Genomic DNA, 26,246 nt, shown 5'->3' with positions numbered 1-26,246 from the left:
TGGAAAACTTACCATAAATTCTAATGCCCTATCTTACCCGCAGAAAATCTGATTTAGTTGCTTTGGGTTGGGTCCCACACATCACCATTTTTTACAGCTCCCTAAGTGACCCTGATATGAATCCAGATATGAGACCCATTATTCAAAAACTCCCTGAAGTCTCTCCATAAAACAGTCTTCATTCACTCACTCACTCAAGATGTTAATTAAGCATTCACCACATCTGACATCTAGCCAAGGTTTTGAAGAGTCCAAGAGAAATGTGGTCCAATTTTCTCTCTTTCACAGTCACTACTAATCAGAAGTCTGGCAGATTGCCAGTATGACTCCTATTTATAGAAAAAATTCTCCAGGAGTCACAAATCAATGATTCTCTCTTCCAAACTAATGTAACCTTTCACAATGGACAGGGTCACTGACCTCTTAAACAAACATAAAGGAATGAAAAAAAGGAAAATGTTCCTTGTGTTTTTCTGAATATCATTCATTATTAATGCATTAGAGCTCTTAAATGGGCTAAGAAAAAATGCAGAATAGAGGGAAGCACAGACCATCAAATATTAGCATTTTTAAACAGCTTTTGAGACTGTGCTACTCTAAAACTATTTAACACTGATTCAGGAACAAATACTAAGTAAAAGCAAATTACAAAATGAAACAAAAAATAAGGACCTAATATTCTGGAGAGAGTCATGCTAAAAAAAATGTAAAGAGATGAGAAATAAAACCACATTTATTTAACATTATTATAACTATTAGCCCCAACATGCTTCCCTACTCACCCTATTCATTCACCACCATTTCAAGACATAGTCTATATATATACAAACATACAGGGTGGGGCAAAAATAAGTTTACAGTTGTGAGTATACAAAACAGTTTATTCTTGAATTATTACTGATTCATTACTGTATCATTTTCCAATCAAATAACTGTAAACCTCCTTTTACTCCACCCTGGGTGTGCATGTGTGTGTACGTGTGTGTGTGTGTGTGTGTGTGTATATATATATACATATATATATGTGTGTGTGTGTGTGTATATATATGAATTACCGTAGATTATCCTGACACTCCCAACAGACACATTGAATAACTCATTCTTGTAATAAAATTCTTGAGGAAAACCTAATCTTAAACTCATATCCTGAATTTAGATGCTATTCAATGAAATGTCACTGAAGTTTTGCCTCTGTAAGATGTAAGCAAGTAAATTTTCTCATATTATAAAAGATTTATTATCTTTAGTTTATTACATTTTTGTTGTTTTATCATAATTAAAAATAATGATTTACGAGCATAATTAGTCTTGCTCTCATTATACCCTGAAAAGCAATAAAACAAATTATTCTTTGGCTATAAAATCTTTTCTTTAACTTAAGCTTATAACAGGTAGCTATTTTTAAGTTAACCACATTACACTCCAATATTTATATGTGTGTTCTTTCTTGGTGTTTATTAAAATAAATGGATCAATTTTAGTGTAAATTCCTTGAAATCATTAACCCTTGCAGACTTACATACACAGTAAATATATTTTTGATGAATAAATTATTTGGGAGCAATAAAATAATTTTTAAAAACAGGAGTAGTTTACGTCATATTCCCTCACCAAGCAGCACAGGAATGAAGAAGTGGAATTTGTCACTGCACAAGAACTCACAAACTCTACAGTCCATTTTGTGCCAGGCATTCAATCCTGTTGCTTGGAGCAGAGTTTCTCCACCTCAACACTACTGACATTTTCCACCAGGTAATTCTTTGTTGTAGGAGGCTGTCCTGCGACTGCAGGATGTTCAGCGGCATCCATGGCCTCTACCCACTAGAGACCAGTAACCCTTTCCCACCTCATAAACAAAAATGCCTTCAGATATTGTCAAATTTCCTGAGGACAAAATTTACCCAGGTTGAGAACCGCTGGTTTAGAGATAAGTGAAAATGTAACGGTACATCCAAAGTGAAGACAAGCTTCAAGAATCCCAATATGGTTCTCAGGGAAAACCTTCTTACACAGGGTACTCCCATACCTCCATTCCTCTCATCTACAGTCAATCCACCATAATTATTAAGACTTCATCTTCTATAGGTGATTCAACAAGCACTGGTTAATTTTCTCAATACCATCAGGTCAACTTTTTAAAGATATCTTACCCCTTTCCAAGAGCTAGTCCCAGAATCCTACCATTCAGTTACTTATCTATACTAGTTACTGAACAATAGAAAGGAGATTAATTTTATTAGATGGGACTTTTGGCTGAATTCTTTTCAAGTAAACTTCCAACAGGTCTGATAATATAACATGCTTAATATTAAAGAGAAAGTGAGTGAATAATCATTTCTAGTTGTGGTTCTGACACTGAAACAAGTACATACAGCGCTTATTAATAGATTTAAGTTTCTTGAACAAAAAAACCAAGAGACAAGTTAAATATTTAAAAGTAGAATAGCTTAATTATATTTTCCAGATTTAAAAATGTACTATTCATAGGCTTTAATACTTTAAAAGGACTAAAAATACACATTAAGATTTCTCAAAACTACTTTAAAATTGTATGAAATAGCAACAATAAAGTGAAGAAGGAATTCATTTGCTAGCCTATAGTAGAAGATATTTCTGCTTTAAAATAAGTCAATTACAAGTCAAATTTTTGTACTAAACACTGCTGACATCTACAAGTCTCTTACCACCAACACTTAGTCTCCTCATTTCCAAAATGGTTCTGCCAATAAGTTTTTTGAGGATGAAATGGGTTTAAAAATAAATTTTGAAAAGAACAAAGCATTGTCTCAATATTAGTAATAATTGAATGAATATATCACACAGAATTTTGATTTTCAAAATGACCAAAATTAATTAGTGGATAATGAGTAAAAGCCAACTTGGTTCTCAAAACATTTCATTCTGACCAAAAAACTTATTAATTTACTTTTCATTACTTGTAAAAAATAAAAATTGGGACATTAAATCTCAGAATGTACAGCTATAAATATTATAATAATGCTAATATTTAAACTGTTCAGGTTTCCAAATACTTACATTACTTGCAAACTTTCTGCTGTTAAATTATTCCACATAATCTCATTTGCCTGGAGATTTTCATTTTCTTCTAGTAGGGAAGTATCAAACTCAATTTCTTGCTCTTTAGCAGCTGAAGTTCTAGTGGAGCATGCCAAATAATTTTGATCAATATGAATATCCTATCATAATTTATCTCAGTATACCAAAGGCAGAATATTTTTCTCATCAAAAATTATATTAACAAAGTAGAGTAAACTTAAAGAGAATAAATAAAATTAAACCCTAGGCATCAAAGATCTAGTCATGTAATTTTAGACTTAATTTCCTCTTTTATAGAATGTGAATATTAACTGGTTTTATTCCTGACACAATGGTAATGAATATAAAATAAGATGAATGTATGGAAAAGTAACTGGTATATTATAAAGCTTAATATACAAAGTCAGAATATCATTATTATAAAAATGTTAAAAAATGTAATTTCATGGATTAAATATGGGCTTAAGAAATGATGTAGTGACAACTGACAAATTTTTAAAGATTATAATAGAAATAGTTATCTTCATGGAGAAAGGATTTTGAAAATACCATAATTTGCCATTTATATACACTTATTGCCCAATTTTTTAAAACAGATTTTATTTATTTATCTTTAGAGGGAAAGGGAAGGAGAGAGGGAGAGAAATATCAATGTATGGTTGCCTCTTGTGGGTCCCCTGCTGAGAACTGGCCTGCAACCCAGGCATGTGCCCTGACTGGGAATCAAACCATAATCCTTTGGTTTGCAGGCCCGTGCTCAATCCACTGAGATACACCAGTCAGGGCTTATTGCCCAAATTTTTTAGGGAAAATTAAGGATGCACATTATATATGGGTAGTACTAACTCTTTATCTATAAAAATGTTTTTAATTCTTTTATTTATGCTTATATGTAAAAAGTATAATTCTAGAAAGCCATGATATCTGTGTGCAAAATAATATTCTTGAATACAATAATCAGTTTTGTCTCTAAATATTAATTAATTAATTAATTGAAAATTAAAATGAAAGTTTTTTTCCTGAAAATTTGGTAAAAAATGTGGGTATACATTATACATGGCAAAATATGGTAATTAAAAGCAGACAAATTAATCTGAAATATCTAATGTCCTAACATCACTTCAATATTTCTTATTTAATTTGGTTATATATAATATGATAAAAATAATACTGTAATCAATACTCAAAGAAGAATGAAAACATACATACCTGTGAACATCTATAAAATTATTGTATTCTGTGCTAGGGTCTATCTGCTCAACCGACATTTGAATCTCTTTATGGACATTTACTATTTCCTCAGTAACAAGACTAGTTATCTGGCTGTATTCATCAAATATGCCTTTTCTGAAAACAAAAATAAAATTTTACAACATTTTTAAGTTTATCAACAAAAACAAAGAGCCAAAAAGGATTCACAACAATACACATAAGAAATGTAATACAATATTTACAAATGGTGGTTTATGTACCACCTTTTTTTATATACTTGGATAGTAAAGGGATTACACAAATGTACAAATTAGCAACTTACATTTGATAAAGTAAAATATCTGCAAATTATCTAGGATAAGGCCTTACCATTTCCAATCTGTATTTGAGATGCCTAAATGTAAGGTCATTGTTGATCACTTTCTATTTCTCAGTATTATGATAGGAATGTTGGATCCCATAACATGCGATCCAACCATTGTTGGATCCCACAACGGTCTCTTTAATGTTTCTTTCTAGAATCTGTTACTTTCCCACAAGCCCTCCCATTTAGTTCTTCTCTTGCTCCTGGGCCTCAACTCTTCAACCTTCAATAATATCTTGATCTCTTCTCTTGGCCTCCAGTCAGTAACAAAAATGTCATAATTTTTTTTAGTGTTACCTAATAAATGCAAAAGGAAAAGCTATTCTGTTGTAAAGAATTCTGTTGATCGCTACTTAAGAATGCTATACCATTAGTCATTACTGGCCCTCAACAATGTGTGGACAGACAAGCTTATCCTGCATATACCCAAATAAATATAAAGCATTGTTTGTTTTTCTTTTCCAAAACTATTACAAAATTTCTCTTATTATGAACTATTCTCTCAGTCACTTAATTTTAAATAGCAAGATAATGTTTGGGTAAAAAAATAAATGTAAACTTCTTTAAGCAATGCTAGCTTGGAATAATTATAGAAATCACTAGACAGACACAATTTTTTAAAAGTGGGGAGGGCAGAAAAATTTAATGAGGATTTAGTAAATATTACTGGGGCTATGACCTAATAATTCAAAGTACTACATAATAGAAATGTAAATAAGCCTATCTAGATAACTCTAATAAAGCAATACAGTAAGTCATTATGATGGGATCATTAATAATTACCTTTAAGACACAGAGTAGGGGGGACAAAGTCCCCCAATGTTGTATGAATACCTGTGACATGGGATTCAATTTCACTAACATCGCCATGCTTGAAGTTTTTAAATGCTAGTTGTGAAACAATTTCATAGAAAATACAAATAATATGCTGTGGGAAATCATTATATATCTCAAAAAGATATTCTAGTGACAATGATGATACCATTACTGAAGATTTGTGTGAAGAGTTTGAAAAATGTTGATTTATTAAATGAGAATAGAAAATAAATATTTCTGAATCAACATGTAATTTAAAGTAGATATAATTGAATTTTTAAGTTAAATATTTTAAGTAAGCATTTCATTATTTTTATCAACAACCTTAAAAGTTTACATATTTAAGTTGACTACAAACACTTCATTTATCTTCCAGGGGGGAAAATGGGAGATCACCTAAACCAGTTAACAGGGGAAATGAAGTCTACCAAAGGGTGGTGTATCTTTTCCTATTTCTTTCCTGTATCTTTTCCTGTCCTGAACCAGTATGTATGGTATACATGTGCATTTAACCAAAGTATACTGTTATTGGTTCCTTGAAGGCAACAATTGCGGCCTACTCATTTCCATATTCAATATGCTTTAGATACAGTAGAATTTTAATAAATATTTGTTGATTTTAATATCATTCTACAAGAAGATGGAAGATAAACTTCAAAATATTCTTTCCTTCAGGTTGTTCTGTTGCTCAAAACTTAAACACCCAATTCTGTGGAGACAGACATCCACTTAACACTTGTCAGCTAATCAATTTTTTTCATATAAATTTGCAGCTAATTGAAGCAAACAAAAATAAATACAAAAACAGGGGTAACTCTTGGCTGGAAGGTTTAGGAAAAGTCTTAAATTTTAAAAAAATACTTAAAAGGCTGGTGTAGCTCAGTGGACTGAGCACAGGCCTGCAAACCAGAGGATCTCGGTTCAATTCCCAGTCAGGGCACATGCCTGGGTTGCAAGCCGGTTCCCTGCAGGCCAACTCCCAGCAGAAGACGCACAAAAGGCAACCATACATTGATGTTTCTCTCCCTCTCTCCTTCCCCTCTAAAGATAAATAAATAAATATCTTTAAAAAAATAAAAAATAAAGTTTTTAAAAATAAGCCTTAAAAAAAAAACTTTCCTAAAGCCTGAAAAGGTTTGGGAAAATTAAGCATAAACTGAAGGGATACCAGAACTAAAAAGTAAAAAGAATCAAGGTAAAAGAGGTCTGAAACACCCAGTGGTCTGGGTCAATAAGGAAAATCACTTTATGATGGGATCTTATGTCAAATGTGGAAAATGACTTACAGTGCTTTTATCATTTCTTCCTGCATCTTCTGTAGGGAGTCCAGAAGCAGAGGAAGTGTGGTGTCATAATACTGACTCTGATGAAGCTGTGCCCCTTTCAATGCCAATACATATTGATTATGCAACATATGAAGTTTCATCGTGGCTTTGTCGTAACGTTCCTTGGCCTTTTCAGTTTCTTTCCCTGAAGAAATCATTGAAGTTATAAAAAAGATAATAAAAAAGTTTTATTGTCTCTGTATGCAAACTGAGTCATCACTATTTTATGTTATTTCACACATTTTATGGATAATCAAAAATTATTGAACATATACTATGTACTTACCTCTATGCAAAGTACTATTTTTTTCTTTTTCAGTAGATCCTGCTCACCATGTTCATTTTATCATTAGAACTGAATAAACAGTTTAATGCTTTACTCATACTTTACACTGAGCAGCTCTGAAGGAGGCACACACTGCAGTAAATGTTTGGTGAATGAAGAATAATGTACAGTTTTTTTGTAAAATTGTACAGCTACATGACCCTTCTCATGTTCAAGCAGCTTATACCAAATTGAAAAAGCAGTGCACATAGAGTTATATCACCAATAAAACAAGAAAGCTTATAAATAATGTTAAATTTTAAAATCTGTGTTTGAGATATCAACAAAGACAAGGGAAGTCAGATAACACTTTGCAGAGAAAACAGACCTTGAGAGATGAGGCAAGTCTGAAAGCGTAAGACAGACAGAAGAGATAACAGTTCTCCCCTCTCACCCTCTCACCCTCTCTTCCTCCCTTTCTTCTTTCCTTTCATTCAATGAATACTATTAACTGATCACCACCAGGAATTCTGTTGAACACTGGGAATTCAGTATTTGGCAAAGCAGAGTCCTTGACTTTAAGGTCTGGTGATTCGGACTACTGAGTGAAAACATAGAAAGAATAAGCAATGATACACAGACAAGGAGATAAGCTCAAAGAAAGCAAATTTTGAGAAAGTGAAGAAAACATGTCCACATAAGCAGGGCAATTTTAGGTTGTAAATGGCATAAAAATTAATCAGAGATATTTAGACAAGATGTGAGACAAGTCTAAGAGATAATGATGATATCATAAACTAAAACTTTTTGTGGTTCTTTTACTAAAATCATTCAGAAAATATTCACAGATTAATATAAATAAATGACTATATAAATAAATATAAATTTCAAGTAGATGATTAATTTTGATGTAAACTAAACAAGGATTTCTTGCCAATTACTTACATTTAGGGAGTAAATTTTTGAAAATATTTATTAACTTTTGCCCTCTTTCCAAGGAGAGTCCTCCAAGTGAATCCTCTCCCCAAAATAAATCTTAGGTTGAGAATTTCTGACACCAGAGGCTATCCTCTGCTGCCACTCTGTTTAGGCTCAGCACATGAGTATTCATTATGGATAGGGGTCAGAAAGACATTCCCCAGGGCCAAAAGCAGAGAAAAAAATCAGGGTTTTTGCAGAGAGAGGAGACCTCAGACCCTTATACCATGCCCAGGCAGAACAACAGAACTACCTTGGTTTTCCCATCACCCCTTTAATTCTGAGGTACAGTAACTACATTCAGCTGGTAAAAAAAGAAGCAAACCTGTCTGGCAGACTGGTATGTCCCTACTACCAACAAATCTGGTGCTTCCAAGTACCAGAAACATCACTCACTTCTAGGGAGCTGCACGTGATTATTTTACAGATTGTAAATCTCTAGCAATACTCCATTAGCAGCTTTCTTACACCTGGTAATATTAATAATCGTTCAAGCTATTCACAAAATGTTGCCCTAGATATTCTATTTAACTTTATAAAAGTATCTTTCCTAACCCCTCTCACTACTGAATGGAAAGAAGTTCTTTTTTTTTTTAAGTTTATTTATTTATCTTTAGAAGGGAAGGGAAGGAGAGAAGGAGAGAAATATCAATGTATGGTTGCTTTTGGTGCATCCCCTGCTGGGAACTGGCCCCTGCTGGCCTGCAACCCAGGCATGTGCCCTGACGGGGAATCGAACTGCGATCTTCTGGTTCGTAGGCCCGCGCTCAGTCCACTGAGCTACACCAGCCAGGGCGGAAAGAAGTTCTCATACTAGGTGGGGGAATAGGAGCAAATATATTAATTCAGTTCTATATGAAGGAATCAGAAAAAAAAATCATTAGCCACTAAAGAAAGGAGTTTTCTCACTTTTCGACTACAACTAACCCAAGAATAATAAATTTGGGTGATATATTTTATTGCATTAACCAGTAAATAATCATATAAATTTTTAAGTACATAATGGAAAAAAATCATGAAATAATTCTTCCCCTGATATAAAAATGCTCTGTGATTTTTTTCAAAATTCTATTATATATTAATTTTGAATTTTTTATGTTCATTATAAAAACAACAGGTTTTTGCCTCAGTTAATATAAATCACTAGAGACATTTTATCTAGCTTTAAATGACAGAAGTGATTTTTTAATTTAGCAATTAATAAACCACTTCAATAGTATTAATTATAAGTGACTTTCAATGCTATCATGAATACCTCCCCCTACTATTCAGTTACTATAAGAAACTAGTCCTTTGGCTAGGAGCTAAGTCACATTAATGCCTGAGAAAGAATGAAAGTCCCTACATACCTTCTGCAGAAGCTACCAAAGTCCTTACTAAGGCCCTTTTAGGTGTTTTTGGTTTTGGTGGGGGTTTTTTTGGATTTACCATTTCTAAGTTACTCTAAGTTTCTGTTACTTGAAATTTAACAAATTCTGACAACAGCCAGTCCAAAAGATCATTTCCCTAATGCAGATAAATTGATTCCAAATAATAAAAAGTTTTCTAGAGTCCAAAAGTTCACAATAAGACAATAAAGTAAGCATATACCAGGCAAAAATATTTCAATATTGTTATAATTCTTAAACTTTTTTTACAAGTGTAAAAGTATAGCTAGTGAATTCAATGAATTTCATAGTTTGTTACTTTTTAAATATTACTTTTTATATAGACTCTATTATTCCTAATTATTAATTGAATTTTTTAGTATATAACTTCAAGAGTCACACTCTCCACAGGAACATTCTCATGGAGACATTTAAACCACCCATCTGTCCTCCTATTTACACAGATTTTTAAGCTGCACACTACCCATCTGTCTTTTTAGGTGATGCAGAATGATTCACTAATACATAATACTCCTCTCATTAAGATTTTGTAATCCAAAATAACATTAGAAAAGTTAAGAAGTTCCAAGACCCTTTTTTATCAGATATAGTGTATGACAAATAAGCTGGAAAAGGCTGTTATAGCCAAATCTAATTACCAGTGGTCATTAGCACAATTTGGGAAAAAATTTTAAATGCCTCTGAAAACATCCAAGGCATATTCCATTACATTAAGATAATGATAATAAATTATTTAAAAACTGCGTTGGACTTAAAACTGAATTTGGGGGTATGTTTTCATAGGGATTTGGCAAGTGTTTGCTTCTGTCCTCTGCAGCTCACACACTCCCGTGCATTTGGCTATAAGCTACATACACTTGGTTCGGTCACATAATCAATCACCCCGCCACTCTTCCTGTCTCACAGGAGAAAATAAGTCTCAAAACCATGTTCGATTGGTATAATTTGAAAAGAAATTCTATTGTACTTTTTCATGATTTGTTTTAAATTAAGTATTTAGGGTTCCATTGAGACTATAAGAAAATTCAAGAAATAGTAATACTATGTGAAAATCAGAAGTATGAATAAAACTAAAAATTCCATTCATTTAACATAATCTATTACCACAAAGCTACCTAATATGATTCTTAATATGTAAGCTTTATGGCTTAGAATATCTCAGACCACTATTATATACATTCTTAACTTTTATATAACTACATTTGAGCTGGAAACTAACACAAAGTAAACAGAGTGAATAAATCCTTATTGACAGATACAGAATTATACCTCTGTTGATGTATGCTTTTGTTTTGTTCTGTTTTACTTTGTTTTTTAATGAGAAGCAGCGAGCAAGGCATGGAGTTGTTATGTGTCAATTAACAGGGAGTAAACCATCCAATTTTTCCTTCTCCGCATAATGAAATTCACAAGAGATTGAATTATAATTCTTTGCCATCACTTGTTGACAAATCTGTTTAATGTCTGTAATAACAGAGTGTGTATACAACATGTCATGCCATAAACAATATTATGAGGCTAGCAAAACTCAATTATGTAAGTTTGACATCCACAAGAGAAAAGCTAGACTACTCATTAAGCAAGTCTAGAAAGCCAAGTGTTTTTTATTATAAACTTCTAAAGTGTTTACCTTTTGTTAAATATCATGACGGAAAGCCTCTTGATAATAAATGAGAAGTGACTATTTTATAAAAATAAAGTGCCAGCAAGTAAACTCTGATTAGAATAACTAAACATTTACCAACTTACACTTTTCCTGTCTTTCAAACATTCTTCCTCAACTCTATAGTTCTTACTTATTACTCTAAGTAAGAAGAAAATGAACAGAAATTTACCTTAACTTATGCATTACTTGGGGCAAATGTTTACATATTTCTATTCACTGGAAGTTAAAATTCAAGTATAATATGTGGGAACAATGCAGGAGCTGCCTATCTTACTTGGTGTTGTTCTGACAATAATAAGAAGTCAGTTTTTGTCTCAGCTTCTCTTCTGATTAGCTATGCAACTCAGGCAAGTCATTTCATCTAAATTTTAGCTTCTAATTTACAAATGTGGGAGTTGAATTACCTGCTGGATTGGGAGGGAGATCAAATGGCAGAAAATTGCCAAAACACACAGTTAACAGCAAAGGCTAAAGAAGACACTGAATTGGAAGAGCTAAGAAAAACCTTTGTGATCAACTACTACTATAAAGCATTCTAAAAATACAATAGGTGTAGTCCTACTTTGTAATACTCTGTGAAAACCAATTTCTTGGTATAAGAATATTTGCTGTAGTAATCAAGAAATAGTTATTAATCATGTGTTATTGGTCTTAAGATATTTAAGGAACTAGAATAACAATATTTTATTTTAAAATTAAACATAAACTACCTTTCAAGAGCAAGCTCTTTAACTCTATGCAACACCATTTCCTTACATATAATGATTGCTGGATTCAATTGACACACAGTCTTTTACTAACCTATAAATTGGATGACATACTATATTCAGATCTGCATTCTATAATGTCACAAAGCTGTGAATGGGGGATTCTGGGGGGCTGGGATAAGGGCAGCAGCATAATTCTGAATCTCCCACATGTCATCTAAAATATAAGTTAAAGGCTGTTGAAAAACAAATAAAACTCACTCTCTCAACATAATTAATAATCAGAGAATGTCCAAAGTTCAAATCATCTATGAATAAAAAAATAAACATCACATCTTTGCAAACGACCTCTCAGCCTTTCTCTTAAGCCTTTGTGGACACCAAGAACTGTCCTTTAAAAAAAAAAGTACTAAAGAGAGAAGAAAACTAGCAGTTTGCTTAAGATAGATCTAAAACCACCAGTAGAAAAAGAAGTCTACTCTATACGTGAAAATACTAAAAAAAAAAGGTGTAAGAGGAGATTACAGAACTAACTACAAGAAAAGGATTTAAAAGTGCACGTGAGAGGTAAGGGTCTTAGAAAAGTAAAACTTTGGAGGCAGAAATGGTTAAAATGAAGAAACTTTGGACACTGTGAAGGGAAAAAGAAGCAAGAACGGAAAACAAAATCCTTTAGAAAAAAGATGAAAATAAATGCGTAAAAGGACACATAAATCTCTGTCAAGAACATGAAGAATATGAGATTTTTTACCCTACTTGCAAGCTAACAAATCAGCCCGCCTCAATTTCGTGAATGTGGGAAGAAGACACACTGACTTCTAGGACAGAGACAGTTTATTTCTCACGGCAGCATCAGTAGCTGGAGTATCATCATTTGCAGGGGGCGGAAAACATCATAAACAAAGTCAAATGACAACCAATAAACCCAGCAGAAAATACATGCACCATACATAACAGAAAAAAGATATTTACTTTAATATATTTTAAAATTCTTAAAAATTTAAGAGAAAAAGAAGACCAAAAACTCAATAGGAAAACTACTTAAAAAGGGATACAACAAAAACAATTGAACTATTTCCACTAAATATTATAACCACACTAAAAAGGGTGAGGAAGAATTAATCTAAGTAACGTTGGAAAACAATATTTGACTAAATAAATGGAAGACTAATATTGAACTACTGCTCAGTATTCTAAACTAATACTGAACAGTAGTTACTTTTTTCAGAAGCATGAGTTAGCAATTCTAAAATTATGTTGTTATTGTAGGATTTATCAAACAACTAGATTGTAAATAACAGAATCCAGGTTTCTCACTGTCAGAAAGAAGTTGCAAATACACAAATAGGAAAAGACAGAATGAACTCTACGATGTCGGATTGAAATTGGAAGTATAAAAGTGAACTCTTAGCCCAGGCTGGTGTAGCTCAGTGGATTGAGTGCGGGCCTGCGAACCAGACAATCACGGTTCGATTCCCAGTCAGGGCACATGCTTGGGTTGCAGGCCAGTTTCCGGCAGGGGCCAGTTCCCTGCAGGGGATGCACGAGAAGCAACCATACAATGATGTTTCCTTCCTCTCTCCTTCCTTTCCCCTCTAAAGATAAATAAATAAAATAAAAAAAAAAAGTGAACTCTTCAGTTTTAATATAGAGAGAATGACAGATATAGAAATAGTCACAAATGTACATGTGTATGTATACATATTTGTTTCCTATGTCTGTCCATTGAAAGGACATAGAACAAAGACACCCTAGTTAGCAATGAGCATAACCAGTCCAAATGGTGGTTTCTAAATGCTATTTTCTACTAAAGGAATAATGGTTCCTTAGAAAAATGCAGCAGGACCTAGAACAAGGTTGATGAGCCAGAAAATAACAGTTAAAACTATAACAAAAACATTTCCAAAGGATAGAGAAGACAGTTTGAGTTTCCCTCTCTCAAATACAGAGAAATAAAAAAAAAAGATAAAGCAAATGTGGTTAAAAAAGGGGGAGGGGAAATATGGGTGAAGGGTATATTAAGATTTTTATATTATTGTTTCAATATTTCTGTAGCTCTGAAATTATATCAAAATAAAAAGCTAAAAATGAAAAGTTGTGAAAATCTGATCAAAATTAAAAAGTACCCAACTATTCACTAAATAAAAAAAAAGGAATTACTTAGCCTAGATATAAAGTCTCAATTATCTGTTCTTTTAATATTCTTCAAATATCAATCCTGACTTCCCAGATTTAAAAAGAAACAAAACTTAATATGCATGTTTCAAAGCAGGTGTTTTTGCACCATCAGTAATATTAATAAGGATAGCCAAAATGTGAAAATAAACAAACCCTATCACTCTATATCACTCTAACTTTGTAAGATTACTCAAGTGTGTGGAACAGCAACATTGACAACAAACTAAGGGCATTCCTCCTTCAAATCTTTATCCAGATTCCACGGTGTCCTAGGTTCTGTGAGGGACACAGAGTCACAGTCTCTTCCTAAAGATGCTTGGCAAGAAAATCAAAATGGCAGCTCACAAAAGAGTCATCATAATGTTAGGTTATAATGTAGAAGAGGGAGTATATAGGCCATTGTTTACTTAGCATGGATAACCTCAGACTCCTAATAATGTACTATAATATGTAATGTTATCTAATAATAAATCCCTTAAGAAGTGGTTTAAGAGTGACAGGAGATAAAGAGGCTTTATTTAGAAGACAGAGAAAATACTGATTGCCTGTAGAGAAGAAAACCGGGTAATGGATAGAAGAAAAACTTTTCACTGCATACTTACGGGTTGTACCTTGTGATCTTGAATTTTGATTCAATATTAGCAGGTCCATGAACACCGTTTTAAGAAATAAGCAATTAAAAAGAACATCCAGAAGCTCTCACCAGCAAATCTAACCTCTTATTGTATATGGCTGTATATCTGGCCTTCTCTGACAAACTATTATTATGAACAAACTATCCTTCTTCTAGCTTTGGACAATTTACTTGGGTACTAGATCCATCCTCTCTCACCTATTCAAGTATATTTGATCCAGCAATTTCTTCTTGCATTCTGCTGCATCATCAGTTTTTGCTTTTTTACAGGAGCATTTTTATCAGCAAACAAGTACTCTTAAAATATCCTCCCTCACACCCTGGCTGGTGTAGCTCAGTGGATTGAGTGCAGGCCTGAGAACCAAAGGATCTCGGTTCAATTCGCAGTCAGGGCACATGCCTGGGTTGCAGGCCAGTTCCCAGCAGGGGATGCATGAGAGGCAACCACACATCGATATTTCTCTCCCTCTCTCCTTCCCTTCCCCTCTAAAGACAAATAAAAATCTTTAAAAAAATATCCTCCCTCACAGTGAAAGACAAATACTATCTCACCTGCAGAACCAGCAAGTAAAATATAACCAGAGAAACTGAAATAAAGAACAAACTTGACAGTAACCAGAGGGGAGGGGGATGGAAGATAATGGGGGAAAGAAGGGAAAGGGTCATCAGGGAACATATGTATAAAGGACAAAGGACAAAGTCAAGGGGGTAAGGATGGAGGGTGGGAGGTCAGGGTGGGTGGCAAGGGAAAGTGATGACAGGAACATGGAGACAACTGTATTTGAAAAACAATGAAAAAATAAAAATAAAAATATCCTCCACTGCCCTGGCTGGTGTAGCTCAGTGGATTGAGCATGGGCCTGCGACTCAGACAATCGAGGTTCAATTCCCAGTCAGGGCACATGCCTGGGTTGCAGGCCAGTTCCCTGCAGGCCAACTCCCAGCAGGGGACCCTCGAAAGGCAACCATACATTGATGTTTCTCTCCCTCTCTCCTTCCCTTCCCCTCTAAAGATAAATAAATAAAATCTTTAAAAAAAAAATATCCTCCACTGAATCTACTTATTTAATAACTTTCCTATCTTTCTCGTCTTTACTGCAAATTCCTGAAAAGATTGATCTATACTAGTTATCTTTGGTTTCTTTCCTCTCATTCTTTGTTAAACCCATCCAATTTAGGCTTTTGCCTCTACTGTTACACTGAAACTGTTCTTGTCAATGTCACTGATAACCTATGCTTAGCCCTCATCTCCTGTTTTAGCAATACCCACCCTAGTTAATCACTTGTTCTTCCCTGAAATTCGTTCTTCCCAGATTGAGCTTCCAGAATAACACATTCTTTTGATTTTGCTTTTATCTTGGTCTTCTTTATAATTTCCCAGATTTCTCAGTGCTGGGCTCAGTCTTCTAGCTCTTCTGTTTTCAATCATAATTAACACTCTTGGTATTGTCATCAGATCTTATGACTTTAAATACAACAGTAAGATTTGTAGTTTTATCTCAGACCTCTCCCAGGAACTCCCCAGAACCAGAGGTCCAAGAAGAAAGTTGACATCTCCACTTAGATGTCTAATAAAAATCTCAAAACCACACTCTAATCTTCACTTCCAAATCTGTTCCTCCATTTTTCTCCATTTCAGTTAGCAATGTCATCTTTCAGTTACTCGGGCCAAAAATGTGGGAATCATCTTTGACTTCTTATTCTCATACTACACCCAATTCTTCAGCAAGTCTTTTAAGCTCTATTTTCAATATACAGTTGACCCTCAATTTTCATGGATTCCATATTTCCAAATTCTCCTACTGCCTAGCATTCATTTGTAAGCCAAAAGTCAATACACACTGCTTTCCAAGTCAATCATAGACATGCACACACACAGAGCAGTGAAGGAGTCACACACATACAAACTGAGAAATCTGGGTAATGACTAGGAGAAAAACTTTTCATTGCATGCTCAACAGTTTTGTACATTGCGATTCTTTTCTTTCTTTTTTTAAAATATATTTTATTGATTATACCATTACAGCTGTTGTTCTATTCCCCCCTTCATTCTCCTCCACCCTGCACACTCCCTCCCCCACTATTGCCCCCCTTTAGTTTATGACGTATCTCAAGTTCATTAGATTCTATATTTCCCCCACTATTCTTGCCCTCCCCCTATCTATTTTCTACTGTCTATGCTATTTTCTGTATCTTCTCCCCACTTCTCCTCCTCCCACTACCCTGTTGCTAACCCTCCATGTGTTCTTCATTTCTATGGCTGCACTCCTGATCTAGCTGTCCTCTAAATTTACTTTTGTTTTAGGTGTGATTGTTGATAACTGTGAGTTTGCTGTCCTTTCACTGTTCATATTTTTCATCTTCATTTTCTTAGATAAGTCCCTTTAACATTTCATATAATAAGGGCTTGGTGATGATGAACTCCTTGAATTTGATCTTATCTGAGAAGCACTTTATCTGTCCTTCCATTCTAAATGAAAACTTTGCTGGATAAAGCAATCTTGGATGTAGGTCCTTGCCTTTCATGACTTGGAATACTTCTTTCCAGCCCCTTCTTGCCTGTAAGGTCTCTTTTGAGAAATCAGCTGACAGTCTGATGTGCACTCCTTTGTAGGTGACTGTCCCCTTATCTCTTGCTGCTTCTAGGATTCCCTCCTTCATTTTAATCTTGGCTAATGTAATTATGATGTGCCTTGGTGTGTTCCTTCTTGGGTCCAACTTCTCTGAGACTGTCTAAGCTTCCTGGATTTCCTGGAAGTCTATTTCCTTTGCCAGACTGGGGAAGTTCTCTATTATTTGTTCAAATATGTTTTCCACTCATGGCTGTTTCTTTTCCCCTTCTGGTACCCCTATAATTCGGATGTTGGAACGTTTAAAGATGTCCTGCAGGTTCCTAAGCCTCTCCTCATTTTTTTGAATTCTTGTTTCTTTATTCTTTTCTGGTAGGATGTTTCATTCTTCCTTTGCTCCACTCCATTGATTTGAGCCCCAGTGTCCTTTCCATCACTATTGGTTTCCTGTGCATTTCCCTTCATTTCAATTAGTTTAGCCTTCATATGTTCCTCTAATTTGTGACTATAATCAACCAGTTCTGTTAACATCCTGATCACCAGTATTTTGAACTGTGAATCTGAGAGGTTCACTATTTCCTGGTCACTTAGAGTTATGGGCTCTGGGCTTTGAGTTCTTCTTGAGCCATATTTTGGACTGTTTGTGCCTGTTATTTATGAGGAGCAGAGCCCTAGGTGTTCACCAGGGCGGGGCAACTCAGTCACTGGGCTGTGACGCTGTATGTGGGGGTGGGGTCAAAGGAAATCAATGGCGGTTCCCTCTGCCTCCTCCCGCCACAGGGGCCCCGTGGTCTGTCTCTCTGCTCACTCCTTTGCTGGCTTATCTGCATGCTCGAATGCGCAACCGAGGTCAGCCTGCCCCACACCCTCACTGGGTTCACCGCTAGGGCCTGTGCAGTCTGCCGCTGGGGCCTGCAGGGTCCATCTCACTACTCACACCTCTGCTGGTTTACCTGTGCGCGAATGTGTGACTGCGCTCAGCCTGCTCTGCACCTCACTAGGTCTGAGATGCTACGCCAGACGCCTGCGCGCCTAGGTCGCCTGGGTTTCCTGGGGTCGGGGGATCCTTCCTGCCCAACCCCACTCTGCTGCTGGCTCCGCCCCTCTTACCAGTCCCGGTTGAAAGGTTTGTTGTTGTTGGACTTCTGTATAGTTCAGTTTTCTGTTCTTTGGCTGTGTCTTTGTTTACTAAACCTTTGTTGTATTCAAACTTGGTTGTGGGAGAAGCCACAGTGTTTCCACCTACACCTCCATCTTGGCGGAAGTCTTCCACATTGTAATTCTGAGTTTGGAATTATGTAAGTGTAAGGAACCTCTGTACTTTTTCATTTCAGCTCTCATACTGTATAAACTGTTCTGTTTATAGTCTATTTAGTTTCATTGTTTTGCATCTTTTGTGCTCTCTGTTCACTATTTTGCTGTTTAAAATAGCCCTTTAACATAGTGCTGAAGTGTTGTTTAGTGTTGGTATGTTCAAAATGGATGTGATGTGCCTTATAGAGAAAATAAGTATGTTAGATAGCTTTAGTCATGACTTATACCACTATGAGTTCAATATTAATGATTCAACAATTTATATTAAATAAAGTGTCTTTAAAGAGAAACACACATAAAACAAATGTATTGTTTGTTGTACTGGGGATGTATTGTTCAACTATCAAAAATGTGATCCTGCTTACAGGGGCCTACATAACCCCTTACGTCATGTCCACTAAGGGCAATGATTTGGTGCTCAGTTAATGCTGAGTTAGTGTTCACAATAACACTATAGAGCATAAATACCATAAATACCAAGAATCAATTGTATATTTAGCATTTGGACACTTCTAATCACCTCTGCTACTGCCAGCTAGGTCCAAACCAGCACAAGCCCTTGCCTGGGTTAGTGCAACAGACTGGAAATACTAGTCTCCTTCCTTCCATCCCTCCCCCACCCTCAGACTATCTATTTCACACAGGCTACCAGAACTGTCCTGTAAAAATGTCATTCCTCTGCTCAAAACCCACCAATGACTTCCCATCTCCCTCAGGGCAAAGGATCTGAAAAGCACTAACAAGACCCTACATAACCCGCACCTCCCTGGCCACCACTATCACTCTTTCTCTCTGATCTGATCCCGTACCTCCAGCGTCCTTCTTTTATCAATCCTTCAGTTCCAGCCACACAGGTGACGTGATACTTCTCAAATACGCCAGACACGATCCCATCTTAGTGACTTTGTTTTGGCTACTCCCTCTGTCTGGAGTACTCTTTGCCCCCATAAAACCACATGCATCACTTCCTCACCTCCCTCCCTCTTCATTTAAAGGTTTCTTTCTCCATGACAACTAATGTGATCATTCCCATAAACACCCTATCTACCCACACTGTTTTCTCCATTGTAATTATCACCATCCAATATACTATGTTTCACTTATTTTTTATTAATTAGCTATCTTCTGCTCTAAAATATAAGCCTGATGGAAGCAGAGATTTTTGGATGTTCTGGTATCTACAGTATTCCTAATTAAGTTAAAAGTGCCTGGCACACAACAAGAAAATGTATAAATTGCTATAGTTCTTATTTTAAAATACCTTTAAACAAAATTCTTTAAAAGTTAAAAGTTTATACAAAGATTACAATTTTACCTTCTGTATCTGTTTATATCATCTTTCTAGTAATAAAATCCAAAACTAATATTGTTAAGGAGATCACCTATAAAATATAGGGAAAAATCAGCAGAAAGATTAACTTCTCTTAACCTCTCTGTATGTGAAACTTAGCTTAATTTAATAAAACTAAGCAAAGGAGGAGGACAAATCAAATAATTATGCTTTCATTTTTACTTTTAGGGAGTTATATCCAGAATAACAGTAAATCATGGAGCACATTCCATCTCATGTAATATTTTACATGAATATTTAATGAGAATATTACAACTGTCACTCCAATTCCTACAACTTTAACCAAATGCAAATTAGATTAATGAGTAAAAGTGCCATTACTCTTTATGACCTTATAATGTTCCTATCATATTATGTTCCATGCAGTGAAAAGCATTCATGCCCTAAGTTAGTTAGTTGCTAAAATATATGTGATAATAAGTAGGTCCAAAAAGAAGAGAAAAGCTCTCACTTTCAGGTCACTTTCAATAGAATTAATGATCAACAAACACAGCTTAAACTCTACTTTGGTTTTTAGCAAGTCCTGTCTCCAAAAATGTGTTTCTTCCTTCTGTATGTTGAACTGACAGGTAAATGTGAAGTTCAGAATATTTTTCTAGAGGACCTCCACACATCAGCCACATGTAATTTTGATTTTTAAAAATCTCCAAGATTTAGACATTGCTGAATAAGAAAGCTAGTTTCCAATTTTGGTAGATTTAAAATGAAAAAATAAACTAAAGTAGCCTGTAGAAAGTTTTGTTGGCTTTTTCAAAATTTGGATTTATTTAAACATAAATCAACCATCTACCTGATATCTGGGCTTATTTCAAACTTATTTCAGTACTTTCATAATTAAAGTACTCTAAAGAGACAACCTGATGGATCTAATAAATTTTAATTGGCTATAAAATATCACAGAACTATTCATAATGAATGAGAGGTGATTTAAGAAAATCTACTTCCAACTACAGAAAAATGTTTGCCTGACTGAAACTTAACAGCTATTTCACCCCATTCTTGTTGTAGGTGTCCTCTTACTACATCTGCTTAGGGTAGTGAGGGCTGGTGATAATCATGGAATCTACCAATCCTTTTGCAACGTTCTGTGTTTCTCATAGAGTAAGAATTTGAAAGTGAGGTTGTTTCCCACTCTCATCACAAAAGTGTGTGAAGAGAGAGCTCTTATTCCCTAGGCTGGCTGGCACGGGCATGTGTCAGGTGGAGTGGCTCCTCATGTCTTGTCTCTTTTTCCTGAACGTGATGCATGATAAAGCAGAAGCATTCAGACTTATGCCCACGTAAGAGAATCCTCCTCAACACTATTGTGGGTATTTTGAGGCTTTGTAAATATAAAATGCTAGCATACTTTTAGCCATACAGTATCAGTGAAATAGGCCGAATCACAATACATAACTATGAGATAGTTATTTTAAACATCTTTTCAGATACTTCAGCGTATCTTCAAGTAAGCTATAAAGCATCAAAGGAAAATCATATTTAAATTCACTTAATCCAACACTAAATAGTCTAACATAGTTATGCTTAAATTTTATAAAATTAGGATACATTACATTTACTATCAAAAATATGTTTTAACTTTAGAAAAAAAGTGCTACTTGGCATAAGAACAAGGACATATGTGTACGTAAATCAGTAAAGATGCTATATATTTTCTAAAACATAATCAAGTGTTGACTATAGTGAGATTAAAAGAAATCTGAGAATAAATAAACTCATACAACTCTCAAAACAAATGATTAAGGAAGATAAAGTCGACCAAGACTACAAAACTTAAGTCAATGTGGTAAGTAGAAAACGAAACATTTAAGAAAAGACCTGATCAAAATTATCCAGACAAAATCTACAATTTCTAAGATGAAAAACACACCACATGGGGTTAAAGGCAGACTAACATTGCAGAAAATAACATTAGTAAATTTAGAAACATGAAAACTATAAACTCTCAAATATAAGAAGATCAGAAACCACCAAGCACAAGGAAAATAGAAAAACTACATCATGATCAAATTGCTCAAAACCAATGATGAAAAGCAAATCCTAAAATCTGCCAAAGGAAAATAAAATGTACAGAGCAACAAAAATAAGGAATAAAGCAGATTTCTCCTTTGCATGACACTATAGGAATATCGTTAAAGTCCAGGAGGAAAATACTGTGAAGACAGAATCCTACACCCAAAAAGTATCTTTTAAAAATGAAGGTGAAATAAAAATTTTTTCAGATACACAAAAGCTAAAAGTATTACCCACAGACTTATAAGAAATGTTAAAGTCATTCATATAAAATTAAATGGTATCAGATGAAATGAAGAATACTAAAACACATAACTTAAAATATATGAAATATTTTTCTATAGTTTTAAAAATAATTGACTGTAAAAACAATAAAAACACTAAAAATAGAGTGTGCCATTTATAACATGCAAAAGTACAAATATCACAACAATAACACCAAGACTGGAACACTGTAACTATTGTAAGAGTCCCCTATTATACTTATATATACCACAAAGTGGTATAATGTAACTTGAAGGTATACTGTGATAAATTAAAGATAAAATAAACCAAAAAGTTATAGCTAATACAACAAATAAGATAAAAAGGAATCTTAAGAAAATTTTTCAATTAATCCAAAAGAAGTCAGAAGACAAGGAAAAAATAAAGAACAGATGGAACAAGGAGAAAACAAAGTGTAAGATGACAGATTTAAACCTGACATCATCAAAAATCATATTAAATATAGTTCGACTGCACCAAAAGGTAGAGATTATCAATATAAAAAAGTAAGACCTAACTAGACGGTGCTTATAAGAAATGTACTTCAAAAATAAAGACTGAATTGAGCGCGGGCCTGCCAACCAGAGGATTGTGGTTCGATTCCCAGTCAGGGCACATGCCTGGGTTGCAGGCCGGTTCCCTGCAGGCTGATTCCCAGCAGGGGACGCACGAAAGGCAACCATACATTGATGTTTTTCTCCCTCTCTCCTTCCCCTCTAAAGATAAATAAATAAATAAAATCTTTAAAAAAAGAGACTGAAACAAGTTAAATGTAAAAAACTGAAAGAAATATGCCATGGAAACACTAATAAAAGTAAAGCTGGAGTGGCTACATAATATCAGAATAGATGACACAGCAAAAAATAATACTAGGGATAACAGAGGTCACTTGATAATGATAAATGAGTCAGGTCTCCAAGAGGATATAACAATCTTGACTTCTTATATACCTAACAACAGAGTCTCAAAATACATGAAGCAAAAAAACTGAGAAAACTACAAGAAATAGAGAAATCCACAATTACAGTGGGAGATTTCAATTGACCTATCTCAATAGTTGATATAAGTAAACAGAAAATCAGTAAAACACATTAAAATTTTGAATAATAATATTAATCAACTGGACCAAGCTGACAATATGAGGGAGGACCCCCAAGAAATGAAATTTATTTATAAAAATTGTGTATTTATTCTTGCATGTTTAAACTTCAGTCACTTTCATAGTACTCTCCATCTGATGCAATACACCTATTGAGACATTTTTCCAACTGCTCAAAACAGTTTTTGAACTTGTTAATTTTAATGCCTTTTAGTGCTTCTGCCATTTTTTGTTTCACCTTTTCTACATCGGCAAACATTTCCCTTCAAGGACTTTTTTTCATTCAGGGAAACAAAAAAAATGTTGCTCAGGGTGTGACTGGGTGAAGGGAAGTGGGGCACGGGGGTCATGCTGTTTGGGGTCAAAAATTGTTGAACATTCGATGTGGTATGGGCAGGCGCATTCATAAATTGTGGAGAATAAGACCAATAAAATGGCATTGGTTCAATTAAGATAGCATAAATTACACAAACCTAAGTGGAGTCACTTATGCCAACTAAAATGGCTGTTAGCCATGTCACTTTGGTTCAAGAGGAAAATTACCTAATTCACAGTAAATTCATCTGGCAATGAGACATACCTGCCTATGTGGTCAGAACATACATGCCTGGCAAGAAGACACACTTAAGGTATCTGTACTCGTGAGAGTAGTGTCTGCAGAGTGGGGCCACCCATTTGTTGATAAAGTCCTGGGGAAATTCCACCCATGCCAGCAGGAGTGTCAAGCAGAATGGCCATGTACCACCCACAGACTCCTGGATAATTCCACACTGGGCAGCAGGGGTGCCAAGACATTTATCGAAAAGACCCAGAAGGGTGGAGTACTCCACTTTCAAGGTATAACTGAGGCAGGTTCCAGACCACTGCTGAGAAAAGGAAGCTCTACACACCAGAGTGCTGCTCCATGCCATATTGATCCCCCTTAGCATTGGCTGCTAGAGGCTCTGCCCTGCTGGACTGAGGACTTCGCCTGTCCTGCTGCCCACCCGGCTCTGGAAGTCCTTCCTTGCAAAACACTGACAACTCCCTGTCCAACCATGCTGTCTCCTAGACCTGCACACTGAGACTTGGGGACTCGGGTCCATTATCCCCCATTGACTGCTGTGTGTGTGTGTGTGTGTTATATTTCTCTTAGATTGTTAGTGTGAGTAAGACACTAATGTATTTTGATGTTCTACTTTGAGTGAACCTGCATTCAATAAAAGCGGAGTGAATAGCAGCCTATTTACTGTGTGTGACTCTAATCTATTCCTTGGTGCTGGGCTGCTCAGCAGGCAGCTAGCTGAGCAGTTGGCCGGCTGACTTACACGAAAGACTATATCATGAACAGACATTCATGACATAAATCACCCATCATGAAATGGAAAAACACATGGAGAGAGTCTTCAAAACAGTTTACTGAAGCCAAACACGGCCTCTCAATCAGTGTACCAGCAATGCCAGCTGGTATACCGAAACAGATGGGTTCCTAGAACACTCACCTAGCGCAGGAAGCCTGTACTAGAAGAGGCCTGCCCTCCAGAAGATAATTCTGGGTTTGGGGGGGTCCTCCCTCGTATACCACTCCAACCAATAATAAAATATATATTCTTACAAAGTACACATAAAGCATTTACCAAAACAAACTATACTATGGGCCATATAACATATATACATGAACATAAAAAAATAAAATAAATAAAATAAATATTGTCAGACAAAATGGAATTAAATTATGACTCAAAAATAGACTACCTTGAGAAAAATGCCATAAATTTAAGAAACTAAGTAACACCCTTCTAAATAACCTATAGATCAAAGAAAAGTATTTTGAACTGAATGATTATGAAGACGCAATAGTACATTAAAAGTATGAAATGTTGCCAAAGAGTAGTCAGGGATATTCATAGCATTAAATGCCAGTATTCGAAAAGACGATAGTTCTCGAATCAATAATCTTAGCTTCCACATCAAGAAAGGAGGAAAATTGGTACACTAAGTCTAAACAATGTAGAAGGAATTGTTATAAGGCATAAGTCAATTAAATAGAGAGCATAAAAAAAGAAAAAGAACAGCCAGTAAGTGTTGGTAAAGAAGTAGATAGAAGGAAATCCTTGTGCACTCTTGGTGGGATAAACTGGTGCGGCCACTATGGAAAACAATATTAAGGTTCCCCCCAAAATTAAAATTAGAACTACCATATGATCCAGCAATCCCATTTCTGACTATTTTTCTGAAGAAATCAAAAAAAATACTGTTTAGAAAAGATATATGCACCCTTATTATCACTGCAGTATTATTTACAAAAAAACAAGATATGGAAATAAGTCTAAGTGTCCACCAATTGATGAACTGATAAAGAAGATGTGATACATATATACAATGGAATATTATTCACCCATAAAAAATAATAAACCATTGCTGTTTGTGACCATGTAGATAGATCTAGAGAGTATTATGTGAAATGAATGTAGTCAGAGATACGCTGTATGATTTCACTTATATGTGGAATCTAAAAAACAAAACAAATGCACCAATAAAACAAAACTCATAAACACCAAAAATAAACTGATGACTGCCAGAGTCCAGTGTCATGGGAGGATGGACAAAACAGGTGAAGGGGATTAAGAGGCACTAACTTGCAAATATAAAATGAATACATCACAGGAATAAGAAATGTACAACACATGGAATATAGTAAATGACATTGTAATGACTTTCAATGGCAACAGATAATTACTACTCATGATGATCATTTCACAAGCTACACACATATGCTGAGTCACTATGTTGTACACCTGAAAGTAATATAATATTGTATGTCAAGAATACTTAAATTTTTAAATAAATATATATAACACTAAGGCTATCAATCACTCAATCAAATGATGCTGCAGAATGATAACCACCTCAAAAAAGAAACAAAGACAAAAGCTGACCTTTGACAATATTAATAAAATTGATAAACTTTTAGCCAAAATGAATAGGGGAAAAAAAGAGAGAAGACAAAAAGTACCAATGTCAAGAATGGAAAGGAAATGTCACCACAAATTCTGTAACTATAAA

The 26,246-nt window shown here is 34.9% G+C and overlaps 1 protein-coding gene across 5 annotated transcripts in view; it reads right to left on the bottom strand.

The window, feature by feature from the left end:
- The window catches only part of FER (FER tyrosine kinase), a 397,214-nt gene that overhangs the window by 280,190 nt on the left and 90,778 nt on the right, over window positions 1-26,246 (bottom strand). For all 5 annotated transcript variants that reach the window (XM_037032387.1, XM_037032386.1, XM_037032384.1 and 2 more), the window contains 3 exons: window positions 6,736-6,919; window positions 4,267-4,404; window positions 3,037-3,156 (listed from right to left, as the gene is read on the bottom strand). In XM_037032387.1, coding sequence (XP_036888282.1) covers window positions 3,037-3,156; window positions 4,267-4,404; window positions 6,736-6,919 — 442 coding nt within the window. The remainder of the gene's footprint in view (window positions 1-3,036; window positions 3,157-4,266; window positions 4,405-6,735; window positions 6,920-26,246) is intronic.

Source organism: Sturnira hondurensis, unplaced genomic scaffold (assembly GCF_014824575.4).
Source record: "Sturnira hondurensis isolate 20B ecotype Veracruz unplaced genomic scaffold, ASM1482457v3 Scaffold0021354, whole genome shotgun sequence".
NCBI lineage: Eukaryota > Metazoa > Chordata > Mammalia > Chiroptera > Phyllostomidae > Sturnira > Sturnira hondurensis.
This window is presented reverse-complemented; position numbering and strand designations above follow the sequence as displayed.